General features: G+C 45.0%; 1 protein-coding gene across 1 annotated transcript in view; it reads left to right on the top strand.

Moving 5' to 3' along the window:
* The window catches only part of LOC143398987 (dedicator of cytokinesis protein 2), a 401674-nt gene that overhangs the window by 150849 nt on the left and 228362 nt on the right, over positions 1–22463 (top strand). Inside the window, exon 27 of the mRNA XM_076855686.2 lies at positions 20760–20855. Within this exon, the coding sequence (XP_076711801.2) occupies positions 20760–20855 (96 nt within the window). The remainder of the gene's footprint in view (positions 1–20759; positions 20856–22463) is intronic.

Raw genomic sequence — 22463 nt, 5'->3', positions numbered from 1 at the left:
GCCCCGTGGTGGGGGTCCTGGAGAGACTGGAGAAAGGCATCATTCTACCTTTTCAGGGGACATGTTCCAGAACTCAGGCTCATGAGAATCATGTGTTAAATGTTTAAGAGTTTTGTGAACTTAAATTTAATTAAAATTTAAAAATTTATTTAAATCAATAATTAAGCAAACCATCTTGAAATCAAGGTAATAGACACTCAGAAACTTTCTAATTATCTTACTGCATTTTATGCTCATCCACATGAGTGGGGTTACTTGCACCTGTTGTGTCTGAATGGCAGAAATTCTACTGAGTGCTGGAATCAATCACGAGGGTATTTAGAGCTCAAGAATGGGGAAACATTATATATTAAAGCTTTTGTTGTTTTTTCTTCCTGGGGAACCAATTGATAACGGTATCCCTGCACACCACTGCCAGGACTCTAAGGCATTGCCCAGAAGAAGAAAAATCCAGAAGCCCAGAGGAGCTGCCTGGGCACTTCTCTTCTCCCCAGTGACTGAATGTGCTGTGGTCCATGGGGTCTCCTGGAACAGGTCAAAAAGCTGCACAGATGTGTCAATTTTAAGTCAAACTAAATACCACCTGGGTTGGGCCGGGCCGGGGAGTTGACTCATTGCTCATGGCCGTTCTCACTGATTGGTTAGAAATGGCTTCTTCAACCCTGATCCCTGCAGCAGGCGAAGGGTCCATGGATGTGCGGGGCCTGATCCAGCTGTCTGGTTCCACAGATGTGGGAAAGGCTGGCTTGCCACGGAGCTTAAAGGGGACTTAAAGATTGACTTTGGTTAGGTAAACACCAGGGTATGTTTTGTTGCCAGGAAGAACCATCAATGGATATTTAACCAATGGAAAAGTACAATAAGAAAGAGGATGTTAGCATAGTCCCAGAGTACCTTGCCAGGTGCCCACTTCTCAATGGCACAGGAAAGATGGTGACTTGCCGTGGAGATGCCTGACAGGCATGGTTAGTAAAAAACAAAACAAACTCTGACTCAGTTCCCCCCACTCTGCTCTCACAACACAGATCGCTTCTGATGCCAGGTAAACAGTCCATCCTGCAGGGGACAGCGGCTGGGTATCCTTTCATTCAGGGCATTTCTGACACTCTCTACCTGGAGACAGAATCAGATCCCACAGGGCAAGGGCTCAGTCTCACTTGTCCCCACTTTGGATGCCAGTTGCAAGCCCCAGGTGGCTTCACCTGTGCTTCTGACTAGCTGGTATACAATCAGGATTCTTGCAACCCCTGCTCTGGAATCACCTGCTTACTGGTGTGTTGTTAAAGATCTCCAGAGCTACAGATGAGCGATCCACAGGGCGAGGTAGGGTAGGAGAGGTATGGTGCTTCCATGCCCTACCTGGGCATGCTACCCTCTGGGAACCTCCACCTGGAAGATCCCTGGACCCTCCTGTTTTTAGGGGATTTTATGGAGACTTCATTGCATGGGCGTAATTGCTCATAGCCTAGGTGGGGAACCCAGCAAGGCCTGTACTTCTCTGAGTGCAGAAGGCAGGACCCCTTCTGAAGCGAGGGTCTGAGATCTACTATCAGACAAGGCAGGTCAGGGAATTTCCTTATGACCAGCTCCAAGGTAGGGGTAGTTTAGAGTCTCCATGACCACCTTGGAGAAGAGATTCTAGTTTCTATGGCCTGCCTTGGCCAGAAACTGTAGATAAAACCCCCAAAACCAATATACCATGATATGCCTGACATCACCCAAGTGAAGAAAAGATCAGCAGAAGGGAAATATATCGGCATCACGTGCCTGCCACGTCTGCTCTGAGGAGAATAGACTGCTGCTGTGACAAGGACTTTTGCCCCAAATCCCCCCGCGCCAATCTTATAAGATAGTAAACCATCCCCGGTTATGGATTATTACAAAATAACAGACCAGTATTTCCAAAATTTGAGGTCATAAAGGGTGAAAGACTGAAGTGCTACACAGATGGAGAGGACCTGGGAAACAGTGTGGGGTCCTGAATTGGCTCATGGACCAGAAAATGGGTACTGGATGCATAGCCGGCCAAATGAGTGAAATCTGCGGTTGAGTTAGTGGTTTTGTACCTGTGTGAATTCTCTGATTTTATCATTGTGCCATGTTTGTATTAGAGGACAGGGAACGTAGGAGCACTCAACTATTTCCACAACTTTTCTGAAAGTCTAATAGTATTTCCAAACGAAAACTTTTTTGAAGGCTTATTTTAAAAGCATTTAAAAATGATGATTACTCACAAAGAGTGAATTCGGACAGTGACTAGTACATCTGTCCCAGTGTGTGGAGAAAGGGTTTTCTCTGGTTTATCAATTACAATCTACAGATTGATGAGAAGCCTTCCCAGAGGATTCTGCTTGCAAAAACTGCCCCAGCCACTAGGAGGCTGGTGGAGCTTCCTACCAAGTGAACAGTCAGGTGGTTGGTGGACTAGGCCTACATCACTGTGCTCTTACGCAGGATGAAGCTGGGGACTGGCCATGGAAAGAGCATATGGCCCTGTCCTGGTCCCTTCTCAAAGACCTGGCAGGCTGCAGCATTTCACATGGGCCATTTGATGATGCTATCCATACAGCAATTCCTAGGCCAGCGTGTGGCACTTACAAGTCACCTTTGCTTTGGTGGCCTTGGAGAGTGGGTAAGTCTTTGACTTTGCTTACCATATAGTCTTTGGGTCATTTATTCTCAGGAGATCCACTTGGAAAATTAGAAGGCAGCTTCTGTGACAGTTGGCCAGAGTTTCCCTACAATAAAGTGAATAATCCACCACATTTTGTTCCATCTCACCATCTTGAAACACTTTTTGAAGTGCTATTCAATGTTCCTTCATCTGTTACAACTGAAGTTTAAAGGATTTGCCTCCTGCCATCCTAATGGTGTCCTCTCCACACCCTCTTGTTTACCCAGCATGGATAGGACAGGGTTGATACAACACGGCACTTGCCTGGGGATGAGGGCAAACTGTAAGCAGACCTCAAAAATTCAGTGATTAAAAAAAAAAAGGAATGTAACATTGTAAAAATAATCAATATTTTGATATTTTCCTCCTTGTGAAATTTTTGCATTGATTTTTATTAAAAAAATAATAACATTCTGTTACATTTTATGTGTCTTGATTACAGAATTCGCAGGGGGGAACCCCTTCAATTTTGCATCCCAAGCTGGTGCCTCACCCACTCCCAGTGCTGGCTCTGCAGAGTACCTGTCATTAACCCCCACCACCTGCAATAACCAAGCTGGACTGTGACCCAGGAATGAGTGTGGCACCTTGCATCTCCCCATGGTGGGAAAGCCTTCTGTCTGCAGAGAAACCTTGCACAAAAGCAATAGTTGAACGGCCATGAACCTTCACTGAGCAGCTACTTGCTTCTTTGCATAATGTTTGCACTAAATCTCCTTCACAGTCAGGAGGCACGAGTTAAAAGCCCGCTCAGCAGCAGAAAAATATAGCTATGTTTGGTTCAGGTTACAGTTACTGAGGGAACTATAACTTTGATTTGCTCAACTGGTGTAGATGTAAATCCTTAAGTGCAACGTGTTAAACGAGGAAGGAGGTGCTCTGTTTGTGAGGGTGTTTTTGAGCTGTCTGTAGGACTGCAGCTGCCATATGCAATCTGGGGGTATCACGGAAGCTTCCAGCAGAGACCAAGAGTTCTAGAATGGATGTTTTCTCAGGAGTTATTGGATTGCTTCTGTCTTAGAGATAAATACCATTGATTTAGCAACCCAGATTGGAAAATCAAAAGTTTAATTTCAGCATAGCTTCTCTGAGCAACCTGGTGTGCTAAGTTCGTGTTTGACTCTCTATTACCATTTCTTCTACCTGGAATTCCAGCTCAGCACAGATTTTCTCTTCAATCATATTTCTCACTGTTCTCAGATGGCATGCTGCATCCTGGGGAGGCGAGGCCCCCCCACTCTCATACCACTCTGGGCCCGCATGTTTCTTCCTCTTTCTTTGTGGTTGCCCTGTATGGTGTGTTCTTTAGAAGGCATTCCTTTTACTCCCTCCTGCAAGTCCTAAAGGCCTCCAACTGGTGGTTTGCAATCTGAATCTGGCCCACTGATATATTTTGTTTTGCTCATAGAAATATTTGACAAAAGCCACAGTCCCACTATTTCCTCGTGTTTTCTAGGAGGTAGGATTTGCCCTTTCACATTATCTGTCTGGCCTGGGTAAACACTGAAATCATGACCCCTGAGAGCCAGAGCTTTCTGAACAGGCCCATCCCTACTTGCCTTTCATTAGACAATCACCCCAGGTTCTTCTAGCTCCGCCTTATCCTTCTTCTCTGCTACGTTCTGACAACTTTGAGCTTCATCATTGAATTTAGCACTTAATTATGTGCAGTTTTACATTTTCTCCTTGTCATGTTTCTTAGACTTTTCTGGTGCATGCTGAGATAAGACCAGCCTGGTTGTGTTTATTTCCCTTTTCATCTAAGGCAGTGTCTTTCTATCCAACAGCTCACTCAATGCTAACTAAGCACCTTGTACTTGCCAGGCAGCATTCTAGACAATGGAAATGCAAAGGTAATTAAGAGGAGCCAATCTCTTATTCAGAGTCACCAGGGAGACCTTACTTGCTAGCGCCCTCCCACTCTAGTCCATGCCCTCAGGGGCCTAGTCATTATTTCCAGGCTCACCTTATCTCGTGCTTCTGGCATGATTGACACTCAGACCACTGCCGTGGTGAAGTTTGCTCTGAATAGTTGAACACAGCTGTCTTTTGAAGCCTGGGACAATTTCTCTTGTCTCTGACCCACCTGCCTCATTCAGCAGATATGTGGTCCACCTCTGTCTCTTGGAAATTTGGCCCAGGCTTTCATGTATTAAAAGCACTCTTCCATGGCTGTCCTCAGTCTGCTCTGCAGATTCCCACAGGGCTTACCTGATCTTGGGTTTCTCATATATTCCTGCCTACCTGGGTGCAGGGCTGAATTCCAAGCAGACACTCAATAATTAATCTCTGTGGTTTGATTGATCCTCCCATCTTCAATTAGTCTGCTTTCTAGAAAGACCTGCTGACGCTAATTTTATTTTTTATACTCAGCAGAACGTAATGAGAAAGGTAAATCTGCCACCCTGGCATTAAGATGCTATATAAAAAGCAAGTACCGACTGGAGAGCTGCGAGGCTCCCAAAGCTGAAAGCTGTTGAGACGTCAGGTTAGACTTCAGCATGCACTTTCCCAGGGAAGTAATCTTCCAGGGGTGGTCGTGTTCTCAGGCCAGCCAATGTGAGCATGCCTCACCTAGAGTGTGACTAAACTTTGGAGCTGAGATTAGAGGCCCTGTTTTCTCATGGTCCCTGTGTAGTTTACAGCACTGTATGCACTTCGCTGTAGGTAGCACTGGACACACTTGGCTTGCCTTTGCAGTGTCTGTTTTCTCTGTAGACAATAAGCCCTAGGAGCTCAAGGACTGCGTCTGCCCTATGCACTGCCCTATACTAACAGAGCGCCTGGTTGGTTTGCATGGAGTTCAATTCTAGTAGGAAGATTATGGACTTCGGGGACATGTAGGCATGTGTCTGGGTCCCAGTGTTACCATAAACCAGCTGTGTGATCTTGGAGAAACTGAGTGACCTCTCTAAGCCTCAGTTTATGCCTCCGTGGTCTTTTGTTAATCATAACTCTGAAGTCACTAAGCATGATACTGAATATGTTTCTTTTTTCCTTCCCTCTTGCCCTCAGAATGTATTTGATTGATTGGTTGATTGATAAGGTCTGCTGTCTTGCTTGGTGATGGGGAAGATGGTTGTTGGTATCAGGGCCTTGTAGCAGCTTTTGGGAACAGGTGGGTTTTATTTCCAGGTCTAGTTCCGACAGTCTCTGTGTGCTGGGCAGGCCATTCAAACACGTCTATCAAAGAGTGAGGAGGGACCACAGTTATTTAGAGTTCTTCCATACTGTGGACAAGGAAGGGGAACCACTCAGTGTTTGTCAGTGAACCCAGAAGGGGGAGTTCTGTTTATCTTAACTCTCATGCAAGCTTTGTATTTGAACTCATGTTTTAAAAATATTATTGTAACATTATCCTTGAGTCAGTTGTTAGTGAATGCTCACTGTAAGCCAAACACTGTGCCCATTTGTGATGTACAGAGGTCAACTGATTTTTACCATGATCCTGAGAGTAGATGTTAGCATCCCCATGTTGCTGATGAGCAAACCCAGGCTTTGGGAGTTCAGCAGTCTCTGGCCACAGAGCAAGCTAGTGGCAGGGTCGGAGTTTAATCTGCCTAAATCTAAACCTTTCCCTGACTTCACATAAAAGGGTAAGTGGAAAGGAGCTGTCTCTAGGCCATCAAGTGTGTTAGTAAAAGTGCTTCTGGCACGTTAACTGGAGGAAGCCGAGCACAGCGTCTGCACCCCGCCAAGAGATTCTGTGTGTGAAAGGACTTGAGCATGTCGTGGAGGGATGAGAAGTTAGATGTGCTGTAAATGCTGAGCTTATGGCTATATTATTTCATTTGTGTTTCTGGTAATGCTTGTACAATGAATAATGGATGTTTTTAAAGAATGCTCTGCATAATTTAGAGGTGTAATCAAATGGATAAAGAGACAGTTGATTTTGTTTGATGCTATAATTTATCCTATGCATTTTTGTGAGGGTTCAGAAATGTACCAATGCCAAGCAAGGCTGCTATTGTTTATAGCCTTCTCTGGTTTGATGAACATCACTGTGATTGTGAGTAGGTAACATTGGAGTCAGGGGGAGGCACTAGATGGCCCAGGAGCCAAGTCGGAAGCCAGTCTCAGTGGAAGCCGAGTGTTCCCTAGGAAGAGTCAGGCTTGGGCAGCAGAAGGGTACATCATATCTAAGCACAGAATGGCATAATTCAAAGAAGGTTGGAGAAGAATAGTGATTATATTCCCAGAACTCCAAAGTCAAGTTACTGATCTGCTTCAAATCTCTCCCGGAGGACAAGTTGTAGTGCCACAGCCTCATGGCTACAAGGTAAAGATGACAGAGGAAGGTGGTGTACATGAGAAGAAAGCAGAGCAGTCATGGCGACTTTTGGTGTTTGAGACTAGATAACTTGGCATAGTTCTTATTTTGCATCAAACTCTGATTTGTTAAGATATGAAGTAGATTGAAGCGAGGTCATGTGCTTCATCCATTAGTCCAGCTACCCACCCGTCATTGGTGCCTGCACTTCAGGTCTTCAGTATTCATATACATACTTAAAGTTTTTTCAGTGCCAAGCATGATGCTACAGCTTGAAGCTTGAAGATGGAAAGATGTGGTCCTCTCTTTACAAGAAATGTGAACGAGGTTTTGTAGGGAATCAAAGAGAAAAGCCACAACTCTGCAGGGGTGAGGTGGGATCCAGAGTGGGGGAATCAGGAAAGGCTGCCTGAAGCGGGTTGTGGAGTCATGGGTTTTAACTGGTGGGTAGGAGATTGTCATGCAACCAGTGGGGAGGATCATTCAGGCACAGGCAAAGCGTACTCTCATCATCTCATTTCTGGTCGTTCTTTGGGGAGGACAAGCTGCCCAAGACTGTTTGGGCTAGAATCAGGGAGAAGCAAAATCTCCCCAGACCCAGAGGACAAAACTCCCCCAGGGAGCTGCCCTCAGTGCAAGGGGACATTGTAATGAGTCCTTAATGTGGAAGGTACTGTAAAAGGCCTCAACTCCCACTGCCAAGAGCTCCTGGGTGTACATTTCTCCCTGCAGCTTCTGACAGCTTTCGTAAGACCCCTTACCAGCTTCCCCTGGATTGGATTGTCCATGCCCTTCCATGGCTTTCGAAGCACACTAGATGACTCTGCTGTGGCCCTTTCCTCCTTGTGTGGTTCTTCCCTAAGCATGCATTGCTAACTCATGGTGGCTTCTTATGATTCCCGAGTGCCCAGGACAGAGCATGGAACACAGTGAGTCCACTCTGGCTGCAGAGCAGAATTTATTTGGAGAATGTTCAAAAAAATAGCAATCCCTAGGCATCACACTCAGAGATTTAGAATTGGTCTGCAGTGGACCCTGGGCATGATGGAATTTATATACTTAGAAAATCCCCAGTTCACTCTAAAAATGCAACCATGCAGATGGTTGAAGTAAGTGCTCAGAGAATATTTCTTGAGGTATTGAATTATACTAAATAGTTTCTGGGCCACCTCATTGTTGGGAGGGAGGGGCTTGGGGAGGAACAGAAGCCTGCAGTATAGGCAGCCCCCAAGGATCCAAATTCCCCCTGGATCTCAGAACTGGGAGTGGATGGCAACTTTCAGATGCTACAGCCTCATCTCAAAGAAACCCTTAATGTGCGCCCAGAACGAACGCATGGATTTGGTTCAAGATGAACTGATTGCACCAACCAGTTAGGCTGGGCTGTGCTGGCAAAGAATCAAAGTGGCCAAACATGGTAGGAACGGCTGCCCAGCTCACCAACTAGCTGGGGAAGGATGAGAACTGTGGATTAAAAGTGGGTGGGTGCATGAATATATTATGGAGACTGGGAAATGGGGTGGCTATCTTCTTTTCATCTGGGAATGCCCCAGGAACCATAGATCAAATGGGAAATTCAAAATAAATGAAGAAAAATAAACTACATTTACCACTCCCACATTTAGTGAAGATGTATAGGTTGGTCAGAGAAAGAGGAGGGAGTGGGAGCTCACAGCCTAAAGTTTCCAGAAAGAATTGGCTGAGGATGGTGGTATTAAAAATATGATAGAACTTTTAAAATATGTTGAAATCACAGGTTACAATTAGAAAATAGTGAAAAAAATCATATATGGTATTTGAGCATTAAAATGGAAACATACATCAGATATTGATGGCACACACCTGTGATCCCAGTGATTCAGGAGGCCGAGGCAGGAGGATGGCAGGTTCAAGGTGATCCTGGAAACTTAGTGAGACTCTCTCTCAAAATAAAAAAAAATAAGGGCTGGGGTTGTAGCTCAGTGGTAGAGCACCTCTGGGTTCAATGACACCCTTCAAAGAAAGAAATACAAATAGAGAGAGAGAGAGAGAGAGAGAGAGAGAGAGAGAGAGAGAGAGAGAGAGAGGGAGGGAGGGGTTGGGAGGGAGAACATCTCATAATGGAAAGAGCGTTCAGCAAATTTTCAGGACCATGGATAGGGACACAGCTCCTCTGTGGCTTGTTCTTAATAGAGACTGCTTTCTGGGGAGGGCTTTGATTCTATCCAGTCCAAAGTGAAAGAGCAGCATGTGTGGGTGGCTGCATGCCTGGATCAGAGGATACACATCTATTCTTCAGACTTGGAGGCTTTTTCTGGCCAAATCTCTTGAACTTGAGATTGACATACCTCTTCCATCCCTTCCTGTCAAAGGAAAAGAAGTCCAAAGGTGAGATTCTAAAACCCCTTATTGCTGGTGACTTTTCTAAAGTTTCTGGCATAATCAGCCCCTAGGTGGATTAGTTAATGGGAACAGCTGAATCCCGGCTGAGGTACAGACACTGGGACGTTTCATGTCCCCAAGCTTGGTTTTATGTCAGCCCAAATTGGAAAGAATTTGCAGGAAGAGTCCATGTTAAAGCATGGGGACAGTGGAGTTTTGATTTGGGGAGATCCTGCTGAGGAAACCTTATCAGTTGTTGAGTGAGCCATCTGATGTCCCTGTCCCCTGGAGGGTGGAGGGATGATTAGGGCTACATCACTGTAGGAAGGAGAGTAGGAGATCCTATACATTTTTGGCTACTCTTTTTCCATAAGAACCCCTCGTTCTGTTGTGAGGTCAAGCTGTGTTCCAGTGCAGTTGAGGAAATCCATGCCAAGAAGCTTCCAGAGTCTCCATCCTGTTTTCTCACCTAAGAACACCTCCCAGGTTACTCTTCACCTCCTATTAGCTTTCGCAGCTAACTAACGTCTAGAGTCGACATTTACTTGATAAGATCATGGTGATGCTTTATTCTGTGTCGGCTTTTTGTGCTGGGTGTTGAAGCCACAATAGTGAGACAGAGCTAATCCCTGTCTTCTGGGAGCTCACTGGTGTTGCTCAGGAGTGTGAGGGGGACAGGTGGGACAGTGTGCATTATAATCTCCTGCCTTCGAGGAGCTTGTAGTCTAATCCTGGATCTCACTCAAGACTCCGTTTTAATGGGAGAGAGTTAGGCTAAGTTAAAGAATGAGGTCCTGTCAATGGAAATGCAAGTAATGGTAATGAGCTACAGGTATGTGTGGGGTGGGAAAAATCATGCTGGTCCCCGCAGATACCTACCCTGCCTATGACTGAAGTCATCCTGGGATTATAGATGAAGTCTGATGACAAAACAGACACAAAGCAAAAGGAAATACAGGAAGAAGAAACCCTGGGTTGTCAGTGGCAGGAGAGAGAGATAGAGAAGGGAGCTCAGGAGGAAATCAGGGTCCAGAGGGCCTGGAAGCCATATCTTAGATGGCTTCCTAGATCAATAGTACCCAGGGTCTACACCACCAGGTAGTCCTTTTCTTACCCTCTGTCCATGAGTGCAAGTTCTTCTTTTCATTTTTTGGTACCAGGGATTGAACTCAAGGGCACTCAACCACTGAGCCACATCCCCAGCCCTGTTTTGTGTTTTATTTAGAGACAGGGTCTCACTGAGTTGTTCTCTGCCTTGCTTTTGTTGAGGCTGGATTTGAATTTGAGATCCTTCTGCCTCAACCTCCCCAGTCACTGGGATGACAGGCATGCACCACTGCACCCGGCAAATGCATGTTTTAAAATATGCTGACTCCCAAACAAGCAGCGGGTGTTAAACATTAAGAAATCTGCTCACTCATTAACAAAGATTAATTCTATGTAAGCACCAGAATTTTCTGAAAGTTTTCAGAATTTCCTGACCAGTGGAGTTAAACACGTTGCCTACCTAAAATTTACTTTGTTCTCATGCAAAGAAGGACTCTTGGCATTTTAACTGGTCCCTGCAGTAATACTAACAAGAAGTTTCTGTCAAGTTTTTTTTTTTTTTTTTTTTTTTTTTTTTTTTAATGCTACAAATAGCTCACAGACTCCCATTTCTGCAGTAAAAACCTTAAGGAGTCTGGTGCTGCAGGGCCAGTTGTTCATTTGGTGCCCTTTGCACCTGATGGTTTAACAGGTACATTTTAGTACAGTTTGGATACCGAACCAAGACAGCCTATGGGTATTTTAGCTTTGTATGATTAGCTGATGCTAAAATAGGAAAAAATGCAGAACTGAAATTAACAGCTGCTTAAGTATTTGCAAAATGAACAGTGTATCAGCTAGTCAGCTACAGCCACCTCCTAGTTAGTTGGATTACATTTATTGGTGAGGAACTTTTCTTTTCCACATCGTTGACATATGATGTGAGATGGGCCTTCAAAAGCAGGACTGTCTAGAGCCTGCCTCTTTGTCCAAAGAGCTCTAAGAAACAGGGGTGAGCGGGACAGTTTAAGATTCTAAAGTGGATGAACCCATTTTTCCTGAGAAGGAGCCTGGAGTTGCAGGGCCCTGGGCAAACATACCCACCACCTTCTATTCCAGGGTGTGACTAAACCATCATTTTATGATAGGACTCCTGATTCATGGACTCTTACCTCCCTTCTTATATTTGAATATTTTAATAGTTCTATTGCCTTTGTCATGTACAATATCTAGCAATAATAAATTATTGCTATAAAAAGTTAGTATCCAATGCAAGAACCTTACCACCAAGATGATATGGATTCCCATCCAGCTCTGTCACCTACAGTGCTATCTATGACTCTGTACAAGCCATGTCACCTCTGAATTTCCTCATTTGCAATGTGGGAAGCCCCAATGCTTCACATCTGCAAAACTGAAGAATTCAATGAGATGGTTCATGCACTCAGAGTGCCTGGAATGTATTATGTGCTCAGTAAATATCCAAGGATGACAATCATCAGGATGGATCTTATTGCACATAAGATGACAAAACAGACACAAAGCAAAAGGAAATACAGGAAGAAGAAACCCTGGGTTGTCAGTGGCAGGAGAGAGAGATGGAGAAGGGAGCTCAGGAGGAAATCAGGGTCCAGAGAGCCTTAAAATAGGGTCATGCTTATCCCCAGGGTTTTCATCAGATACATCGTGATAAAAAATATAAAATTCATGACATGTTGCCTCGCACATGGTAAAGCAAATTTGCTTAATTTAGCAAATGTTGGTTGTGTTCTTTATCTGTATCTTGTTATGCAATTCCCATAAATGGTTTGTTTCAAAGGAAAAAAATGCAAGTGAAGCATCTCCCAGGTACACCTTCCTGAGTAGCCCCCACCACTCTTCATCTATCAGCATTAAGATGTTGGGCTTACAGACTTTGGGAGCTGTAATTCTTTTTACTTTAGGCTGCAGGTTGGAGTTCCCAGTGTATTTTAATGAAAGTCCTCACAAAGCAACATACAGATCTGAATAAAAACAATGTTTTGCTCTAAGCATATGAGATTTGTGTTATTGTTGAACGTGAGAGGTTTTGTTATGTTTCTTTTTTTTTATGATTGATTTAAGAACATTTTTTTCATCTGCCAGGAAATGGAAGTTAAAAGCATTTGGTAAATGGAATAAAAATTACATAGTTGTGCCTTTTAAAAAATGTTAACTCATTTACTTTGTAGTTCTCTTCTGTCAGTTTAATAACACTGACAACAGCCATCCAGCTTGTGAGCACCAGGTTATGTGTACAGTCCCAGCATGGAGCGGGGCCTCAGGACAGTGAGAGAGTGGATAGCCAAGTCCCCAGAATTCAACCCCCCTTCCAGGCATAAGGCTATAGGCCCTGGAACATATCCATAAAGTCTCTGGTGAACAAGGTTCTTTCTTGTTGCAGACAGACTTTCATTACTTTCTAATCAGAAAATAGTTCTATTACCTTTATCATGCACAATAATTGTGAAAATTTCCAACAAACCATAGTAAGTAAAATTATTGCTCTAACACCAATCTCTCCCTCTCCTTTCCCACCCCCTGGGCTCAGTGATATCATTGTTAGTGGCTGGACAGACATTTCCTCAGACTTTTTGTATATAGAAAAATATCTACCAAAATAAATGGGATTATATTATAAACAGTGCACTGAGGTCTCTTACTGATTACATTAGGATCCTTTCCAAGTCAAGTTCTGTCTCCCTTCCTCTACTCCATTTTATGGATTGACCATTAGGTGTATGATGGGATTCCTGATTTGAGGACATTTATCTTGCTTGCTACATATAGACATTACAAATAGTACAATACTGCTACAAATAGCTCTGAACAGAAATGTGTGTCTTATGATGTTCTTTGGGCAGATTTTTAGAATTATCTGCTATTTGTAAAGTACTACCACATCCTAGACCTAGAAGTAGTGGCATGGCAAGCCTGGGCTGCAGCCAGGAAGCCTGGACTGGGACTTGCATTGGCACTTATATGATGTATGACCAGAGCCAGAGCCAGTTTCCTCACTCGTAATTTGGAATAATGGACATATTTCCCTATTTTCAGAGTGGCTTGCATAATCCCTAGAAGAGGGCATGGCGGAGTAAAATGCTCACAAAAAAAATTTAACCATCAGTGTGGGAATTACCACAGTTTCTCAAAAACAGTTTTCATATTATGGGTACTGTTATGTCCAATGTAGAGCTGGAGAAACTGAGGCTCAGACAGCTAAGAGTGATCTAGATCAATGACAGACAAGGCGAATGTAGTGAATGGCAACTGCATAGTCTCTGCGCAAGGAGAAGCTTTTTCTTTCTTTCTGTCCTTTAGCTCCTCCTCCCCCTCCTCCCTCTCCTCCTCCCTGCCCTTCTCCTCTTCCTCTTTCTCACACTTCTTCTCTTCCTCCTCCTCCTTCTCTTTCTTCCTCTCTTCTCCCTCCTCTTCCTCCTCTCCTCTTCCTCCTCCCCTCCTCTTCTTCTTCCTCTCTTTTTTCTTTTCACTTTTTCATAGTCCTGAAAACGGTTGTCAGAGGGAATGCTGAGGGCCCAAGGCACCCGTCCACCAGCAGCACTACCCTTCACATGTGCAAAGAGCCCAGAATTAGGCAGCTCTGAACTTGGGTCCCTGGCTTGGCCACCTGTGAGTCGATCATTCCTGGGCAAGTTATTACCCTAAACCGCTCCAGTCTTCCTGTTTTGTACCTAGGGCTTCAGAGGGTTTTATCAAAAGTTAAATGCACAAGACACCAGTGTTTGTGCACAGAGCTCAGCACACAGTAAGACCTCTAGCTTCGTCAGGTGCAGCAGGGGCAGAATCAGAACCCACGTCTTCTTTTCCTTTTATCCTGTCTTTTGCCAACTGCTCCAGCTCTCTTCTCCCATGGATGGCTGGTGTGAAGCCAGGCTGCTCGTGGTCAAGGGCAAGCACAGCTTGTGTCCTGCCTGGGGAATGGTGAGGAGAGCCAGAAATGTGGGGTGTGGTACTCCCTTGCCTGACCTCTTCGATCCCTGACTCCCACTGCACTGAGTGACCTTGGCCAACTCTGCAACTTGCAGAGGATCACAGCTGGTCCAGTGAGGTCTTTAAGGACAGAAACTAGTTCAAACAGGAGGGAAGGAGCCAGACGCTAAACTCAGAACTTATGAAAAATCGCATTATCTCCAGGGGCCAAAGGAAGAGAGCGCAACTGCTTTAGATGATAGCTACCGATATCTTTTCACAGTTAGATATTTTCTTTCTAGGTAAGTGTTTGCAGTGCCTTCAAGATAAGAAAGAAATTGAAAACACCTCTTGTGTGGAACACAAACAGAGCAGTGACTGTGGATTACAGCCATGTTCATGGTCAGAATATGCATGATTTTCTCTTTTCGTTAAATAAAATAGGCCTTTGGGTGTAGTGCTGTAGATGTGACCTTATGACCTTCATCTTAGGGTGGAAAAGGTCCAATGCAAAAGTAGGTGGAGGAGGTGGCTTCTTCTGGGCATGAGCCCAGAGCCTTGGTGGCCTGTATGCTGGAATGAGTGAGGGCAGAGCCAACCCTAGCCCACTCAGCAGAACTGGGTTTTTATTCTAGCTCTGATGACATTACCTGTCACATGCCACTGGTCACCTGACCTTGTGTAAACCCTTTCCCCAAACTAGTTTTTCTTTCCAAAAAGTAGGAGTTGCACCAATACTCTTTACAAAACCATAGACGTTTGCATAACGCAATCACTTTTTATATTATTTGTCATTGTCACATGATTTTGATACTTTAAATCAAATCAACTTACAGATATTTAAACCCAAAAACTTGAGGTAGAATTTCCCATAAAGATGGTATGTATAGGCACATATTTTGCTCCTTCTTGAAAACCTACTGGAAAAAAGAAGTAAAGGGTTAGTTTTTAAAAGACATTTAAAAATCATGTCAAAATTACTAACTTACTTGATAGATCTAAGAAAAGTGATTTGTGATCCAGCAGTGGAAATTGCTGAGAACCTATTCAATCTAAAGCAGAGTCCCCAGAAAATTCCAGAAGGAGTAGGACCCAGTACCCGTGCAGGTGGAGGTGAAAAAGGGGGAGCTCAATACAGAAGAGAACTTGAAGTCAGTCAGCCAACCTGTTTTGTCCCATTGTCCCGAAGTGGAACCCCGGTTATGTTTGCAGAATTAAAAACTTGGGACTTAGAAGCAGTCTAAGTGCATGCAGCTGAGTCATGGGAGGTTTATTGTATGTAACAGATAAAAAGACAGAGTCTGGACTTGGAGACACTGGACACCACCAAGAGCAGGGATTCCATAACTCAAAGCCAGGTTCCATTCCTAGGATGATTCTGGAGACTAAACCTCCAACCCAGTCCTTCCACTCCACCCCCGGATGCTGGCAGCCAGGACTTGGCCTTTGGGCAGGGAATAGGAGAATTCTTGTCTGTGGAATCCAACCAGCTCAAGAAGAAAGACTTGCCATATATTGGTATTTGAGTCTCTCTAGCTAACTATCCCAGCCAGATCACCCTGCAAGGAAGGTCACAGACAACCAGGCTGAGTGGGCAGTCAGCTGTCACATCACCCACACTGTAGGGAGAACATAGCCTCACGGAAGAAGGGCCGGGGCAGCGCTCTCAGGAGGCAGAGGGAGCGCAGAGCAAACAAGAGAAGAGCCACCAGGAGGAACCAGGTTCTTGGAGAAAGGAGACTTAAAAATAGGCAGAAGGAACTTTGAAAATTAGGAGAAGAGGCAATGGGGAATCATGGGAAAAGAGTACAGGAGAACTAAAAGGGTTTCAGAGTTTTTTCAATTCCTTTTTTTTTTGTGGGGGAGTAAAGTTGTTTAAGAGGTGGGGATTCCTCATACTTTACCATTGCATGAGAATGGCGTCTACATAATCAAACTCTTATAATAAAATACCCAAGTGTCAATCAAACCAAGACTATACTATAACTGTATGGGGTGGGTGGGTATGCCTGATGAGGGTCCGGAGAAGCGAAATGCTTCTCTCTCTCTCTTTTTTTTTTTTTTTTTTTCATTACCAGGGATTAAACCCAAGGGCACTCAATCACTGAGCCACATCCCCAGCCCTATTTTGTATTTTATTTAGAGACAAGGTCTCACAGAGTTGCTTAGGACCTTGTTAAGTTTCTGAGGCTGGTTTTGAACTTGTAATCCTTCTGCCTCAGCCTCCTGACTGTTGAGATTGCAGGTGTGCGCCATTGCCCCCAGCTGAAATCCTTGTCTTTTATGGTGGACAGTTGATAGATAACAGCACTAAATCAAACAAAAGTTTTGAAATGGAGTAGTACAAGCATTGGTGACATGGTCCTAAAATCAAGATATACCTGCCATGACTATGAAATACGTAAAGAAGTTCCTCTGGGGAGGAGGGCATCTGAGACTCCTGGGTTTTATTTGTTGTTGTTTGTTTGTTTTAAATGAACCTCAGAGAATACATTTTAAAAACTGTATATATATTACCACTTTCATAAAGTTAAACAAAATTTTATATCATTGCTTGTATATAGTCAGCATTACTCGTTACAAAAATTGACTCCCTAAATTGTTAAAAATACCATCTCACACAATTGGATACTGACCCACGTCCAAGTTTAATTTAACAAGCTCAGGAACCGTCGGGACAGCAAATGAGCTGGTTAAAAGTGTTTGAGTGCCTTCATTTTTCGTGGGAGTGGAGATGCTTGTGCATAATTGTCATTAGGTTCAAGATAAAGTGGATACTGAGCAATAGTATGACAGCCTTTGGCAAGCCAGCAAGCAAACATAAAACTTTGTTATTTTGCTATAAGCTAACCTTTTATAAAATTTCTGGTTTCTAACCAGTTGTGGATGGTTAGCAAGAGGTTCCTCTGTGGGGTCTATTAGAAACATTCCATTAAAATGTCATGAAGTCCTCATTTTGCTTTATTTCCAAGTTTTGGATCTTTTTACTGCACACTTGTCAAAAGCATAAATAACTTAAAAAAATGAACACAGTGAAAACAAATCATTGTTACTAGGCGCTAACTAAATGTGGTTTGCCCATTGTCTGCTCCCATCTGAGGGCCTCCCTCTCTGTTAAAAAAGGGGGGGGGCAGTTTTGTTGTGTGAGGTCCTGGTTCCAACCCCAGCATCTCATTTCCCCAAAGGGGATTTTGCCTGAACTAAAGAGGCCTTAGAGACATGTCCACACCAAATGGAGATTTTTCTACCCATGTCATCAGAAGGGTGGCAAAAAAATAAGAGCAAAGGTCATGCCTTTCATATAATTTGATTCAGTGTTTTGAAATCCTGTATTGTTACTTAAAATCATTCCATCCCTGGCATTGTCGATTGTTATTCTGAAAATATAAATAATCAGGAGTTTTGAATGGTATTCTAGAAAATTCCATGGCTTAGGGTGCCAAGAAGATACTGGGGCTGTCTCCCCCCCATCCCAGCCCCCCACCCATCCACTGCCAGCTCTCCTGCTGTGATACCTGTGTTCGAGGCTCAGGCATGAGCCTGAGAGCCCCTTCCAGAGACCATAGCCTATAATTATTAAAAGAAAAAAATCGCTGCAATTTGCAGCCTGTTTAGGTTGGGTGGATTAATTCTTTTGCTGCGGCCATAACGCGAAGACTGATTTTGTCATTTCAATTACAAGCCACCGTTTAGTTGGGGCCCTGAAGACACTTCCCGGGAGTTTCCTCCACTTGCCTCTCACTGGTGCAATTAACAGTGGGTGATTTGTGACTGCACTTTTCCTGCTGGGCGCAGGTTTATCATCTTGAAAGTTTTCCATTTGCATATATGCTATACATTCTTTGGGCGACATCTCCATATCACCCACAGTTTATTGAACGCCTCGCCCTGTGCTGCACTTTCTGCTACATGTTGGGGATCTGCAGGCCCAGCCAGGATGCTGATGCCAACCAAAGGAGTGATGGTCCTTCCTGAGGCTCACTGTGCCCTGGCTCTTGGTCTTGGGGACTTTCTCTGCATCACCTTCTATTCTGTAAACCAATAACCTTGAGATTTCTAGGGTTGCCCACGTTTTATAAACGCAGAAACTGAAACTCAGAGAAGAAAAGCGATTTGCCCAAGGTCACCCAGCTCAAATGAGAAGAGTTGGGATTTGAATTCACATCTGTCTGATCTCAGAACACTTGGCTAACACTCCTCCTATATTGGGAGCTTTCAGAGTGAGATGAATTGAAATGGATGCTTTCCCACTTTTAAGTACCAAATTTCCTGAGCCAGTTTAATTGCTCCTCTTTGGACTAAGAAGAAGTGGCGATTTAAAAGTAGTAAGGAGCAGGAGTTCAAGAGGTAAAGGGGGGTTTTAATATTTCTTTTGGTAAGGGAAGAGATGTAATCCTGGGGGGGAAAAATTGCATCAAATGGAAGCCATTATATAAATTTGATGAAATTGCAAAGGGAGAATAGGAAAGATAAAGGAGTAATGAATACATGGCACTGAAGGCTTTCTGAAAAAGAGGGAAAAGATCAGAAGTCACTGAAGGAATTAGAAGTTGGCCCAGTTGAAGACAGGGTCCATCCATCTTGACAGATGGAAGGAGGCTAATGAAGTCCCAAAGTAACAACCAGAGATGTGTGATCATGTTCCAGTCTGCCTGGGTGAGTTTGGGAAGGGAACAGACTCTGGAGCTAGACTGCTGGATTTGAATCCTTCTTCCTGGACTTCTTTTCTGGGTGACCCTGGGCGAGTTACTTAACCCCTCTGGGCTTCTGTTTCCTCATTTAAGTAATAGAAATCACAATACTGTTTATTTTGATGTGAAAACAGGTAACGTGCTTAGCAGAGTGCCAGGAATTCAGCAAGAACTCATGAATGCCACCTTTTGCTGTTATAACCATGAGCAGCATATTTATATAATTCAAGAAAGAGAATATTATAACTCATCAAAAGGCTTAAACAATTAAAGAAGGAAGTCTAGAGGGGGGGTTTGCCTTTAGCCAAGAAGTGCAGAAACATGCTATCCCTCCCCACCCTGAGCCTCTGGAAGGGAAGGAGCTGGGTGGTGGGGATCAAGGCAGGAGAAGGACGGGGGTCTTGCTGGGCTGATGGATCTCGAGAACTCCTGCGGTAAAATATGTGCTCTGGCAGAAGCTATTGGCAGAGCTTTGCTGGTGGATTCATGGGCTGGAAAGTGGAGGATTTGCCAAAGTGCCAGAGAAATGAATTTGATGCGGAAAGAGAAAGCAAGCTCAGGTGATTCATCTCTAGATGTTGGGAGGTGAGGACATTTTAAGTAATTAGCCCATCTTTCTTCTTCTCCTCCTCTTCCAACTGTGAATCTGTTTCCTTCCCTTGGTTCAGAAGAGACAAAAGTTCAGCGGGGTTGGATGCAGCAGAGGCTGCCCATGGAGGAGCCACCATTGACTGAGCACCTTCTTTAGGTCAGGCTCTGGCTGGTTCCTGGAGACAGAGCCTTCACCAAACTCAAGCCTCCATCTCCAGAGCTTCCCAGGGCCTGTGCCCATGGTGCTCAGCCACCAGAATGAAGTCCCTAAAATTCAGAAATTGCTAATCTCCTTCAGGGGAACTGGGCGCGTGTGTCTTTTCAGAATTATCTGTCACTTTTATGTTCACACGGGCCTCAAGACAAGCTCCATGCTTTTGTTGATGAGGAAGTCAAGGCTCGGGAGGGTTAAATGCTAAGTGAGACTGCTCAGCGTTGAAAGTCAGACCAGGTGCTTCTGAACCTAAAACTCCAGGCTTTCCCACATAGTCACATTCACCCTCACGGGAATGCAGGGGTGAAGCTGTCTAGGGGTGGTGCTGGTGACGCAGTCTGAGGGTGTGGGTGAATGTGCATGCAAACCTTGCTTACCACAGCAAAAACTCCAGTGCCAGCAAGTCCTACAGAAAGCTCAGGGGCCTGCACTTGAAGTGGGTGGAACCCTGTGTATGTTACATCCCTGCACCACAGATTTCCATCCCAACCTGGGTGGTGTGACTTCAGCTGCAGGAGCACCCCCAGTGGTCCCAGTGCCCACCTCACCACCCCACCCTGGTCTCCAGGAACACTGCCTCCTATTAGTCCCTGCAGCCTAGGGTGACAGTGGCTTCCTTCTGTTGGTCCCTCAGCTTCTCCAGTGCTGAGCAACCAATTCTCTGGGCTGATTTCCCTCCTTTCTCCAGGTTAGGTCAAGCCAGCCAGCGCCACACCACTAGTGCTTGCAATGTCCCCAATTCTCAAGCCTAAGTAAGCTCCCCTTCATTAATTACCCAAGGTGACTGTTGGAGCTCCTGGGGCACCATGCCCATGTCAGTGGGGTAGAGATGTGACAATGACAAACGGTGGTCAGGGAGGGGACCGGCTGGTGTTGGCAGTGGCAGTGCTGTTGGTGATCACCGTGTCCGCCCAGCCTTGCCCGGGTCTTGGAAGGGCTGTGAGGGCACCATGCCTGGTTGTCACACAGATGTCTCTGTTGCAGGCTTTCACCCACCACCACATTCAAGAGATCATGGTCCAGCTGCTTCGCACAGTGAACCGGACGGTCATCACCATGGGCCGGGATCACATTCTGATTGTGAGTAGATGCTTTCCGCGTATCCAATGTCGCCCGCTCTTCGCCGTGTGGGCACGGGGTTCATGTTAAACATCAGGGCTGCTCGTCGCTTTGTTTTGGAGAGAAGGATTGGGTTTTTCCTGTCTGAGTTGGGAGATTATGGGCATTAACTCAAGTTGCTGAAATAAAATACACCCTAGGATTTGCCTAAGGTGTTGTGTATGTCAGTGGGGTGTGACATTACTGGTAAAGAAAGAGGTGAGAAGACCTTTCTATAAGGGAACCGGATGGAAGCTTCCAGATACATGGCCACTGGGAACCTTCTCATCTGGCAGGATGGAGTCCAGGCCCAGGGTTCTGCTTTTCTGAGTGGCTTCCCTGTGTGTGGACTGTCCAAAGATAGCAGTTAATTCAAGGTCACTGCTAAGTTTGGGGTCATTCTTCAGCACAAACATCATATTCTGCAGACCCTGGACACAGAACCCGTCTTTAACCATTAGCCTCTGTCATTAGCCTCTGTCCAGCTTGCTTTAAACATCTGGATGCTTGCAGGGGCTAGTCACCCACACAAATGAGTATGCCCGCCACACTCCTCATCCTCAACCCATTCAGAACAAAATCCCAACCGTCGTGAGCCTGGGACACCCTCTGCCCTGTGCTCATTTCTCTCTGTTCCTCCCTCACAGGGGACCCGATTTCACTTGCTGTCCCTTGTCCAAGGGCTTGTTCTCCCATTTTAATCAAGTTTGGCTCAGGAGTCAGCTGACCAGACAGGCTCCTCTGCCCTGATCATCTGTCTGGATACTGGACACTTTTCTACCTTCTTCCATCTCCTTTATTTTTCTTGGTGCACGTCCCCTGAACTACAGACCACTTCGTTTATTGTCTTGCTCTCCTTGTGAGACTATGAGCCCCAGGCTGCTCTTTGCTGTGTCTCCATGTCCCACAGCAGCACCTGGCACCTACTAGGTGCTCAATAAATACTCATTGAATGAAGGAGCAAATGAATGAGTGAAGAGCAAATCCAGGGCCACTAATGTTGAACAAGGACAAGTGCTTTTCAGCTCTGACCAACTGGTGCCATGCAGGGTCGGGCCACAGCAAGAATGGAATTCCCAATTGCTCAAGAGAAGCTAAAACCTGCCCACTTTATATGAAATTTCCTGGCCTTTAAGTGTTGGCTATTAATTTTTAAAAGTGTTGATAAACAACTATATGTTTTCCCCAAACAACGGCATTCAGCTTTCAGGAAGCAGAATGGCTCTCTGCTTTTCAATGGCCTGGGGTAAGCCAGCCTTGGGGACATTGAATGACAATTCCCCACAATCCTGCTTCCTGGACCCAGAACAGAAAGCTGTGCATATTGTTTTAACTGTAGCCAGGGGAGGACTGATCCCAAGAAGCAGCCCCAGTGCAACGATCTTTTACCTCTTTGGGCCTGTCTTGGTGCCTAGTGAGTGTTGTGTACATTTACGGAAGCAGCGGGGTACACAGTGTTAGAGCACTTGCTGGTGTATGGGGAGCCCTGGGCTTGATCCACAGCACTACTAAAAAGAACAAAGAAAGGAGTGGTGGCCTCCACCTAGATTAGCAGCCGCGCCAGGCCCTCCTGCCTTCCTGGGCCAGAGA

Source organism: Callospermophilus lateralis, chromosome 5, assembly GCF_048772815.1.
Source record: "Callospermophilus lateralis isolate mCalLat2 chromosome 5, mCalLat2.hap1, whole genome shotgun sequence".
Classification (NCBI taxonomy): domain Eukaryota; kingdom Metazoa; phylum Chordata; class Mammalia; order Rodentia; family Sciuridae; genus Callospermophilus; species Callospermophilus lateralis.
The sequence above is the reverse complement of the archived record's forward strand: the minus strand, read 5'-3'. Positions and strand labels throughout refer to the sequence as shown.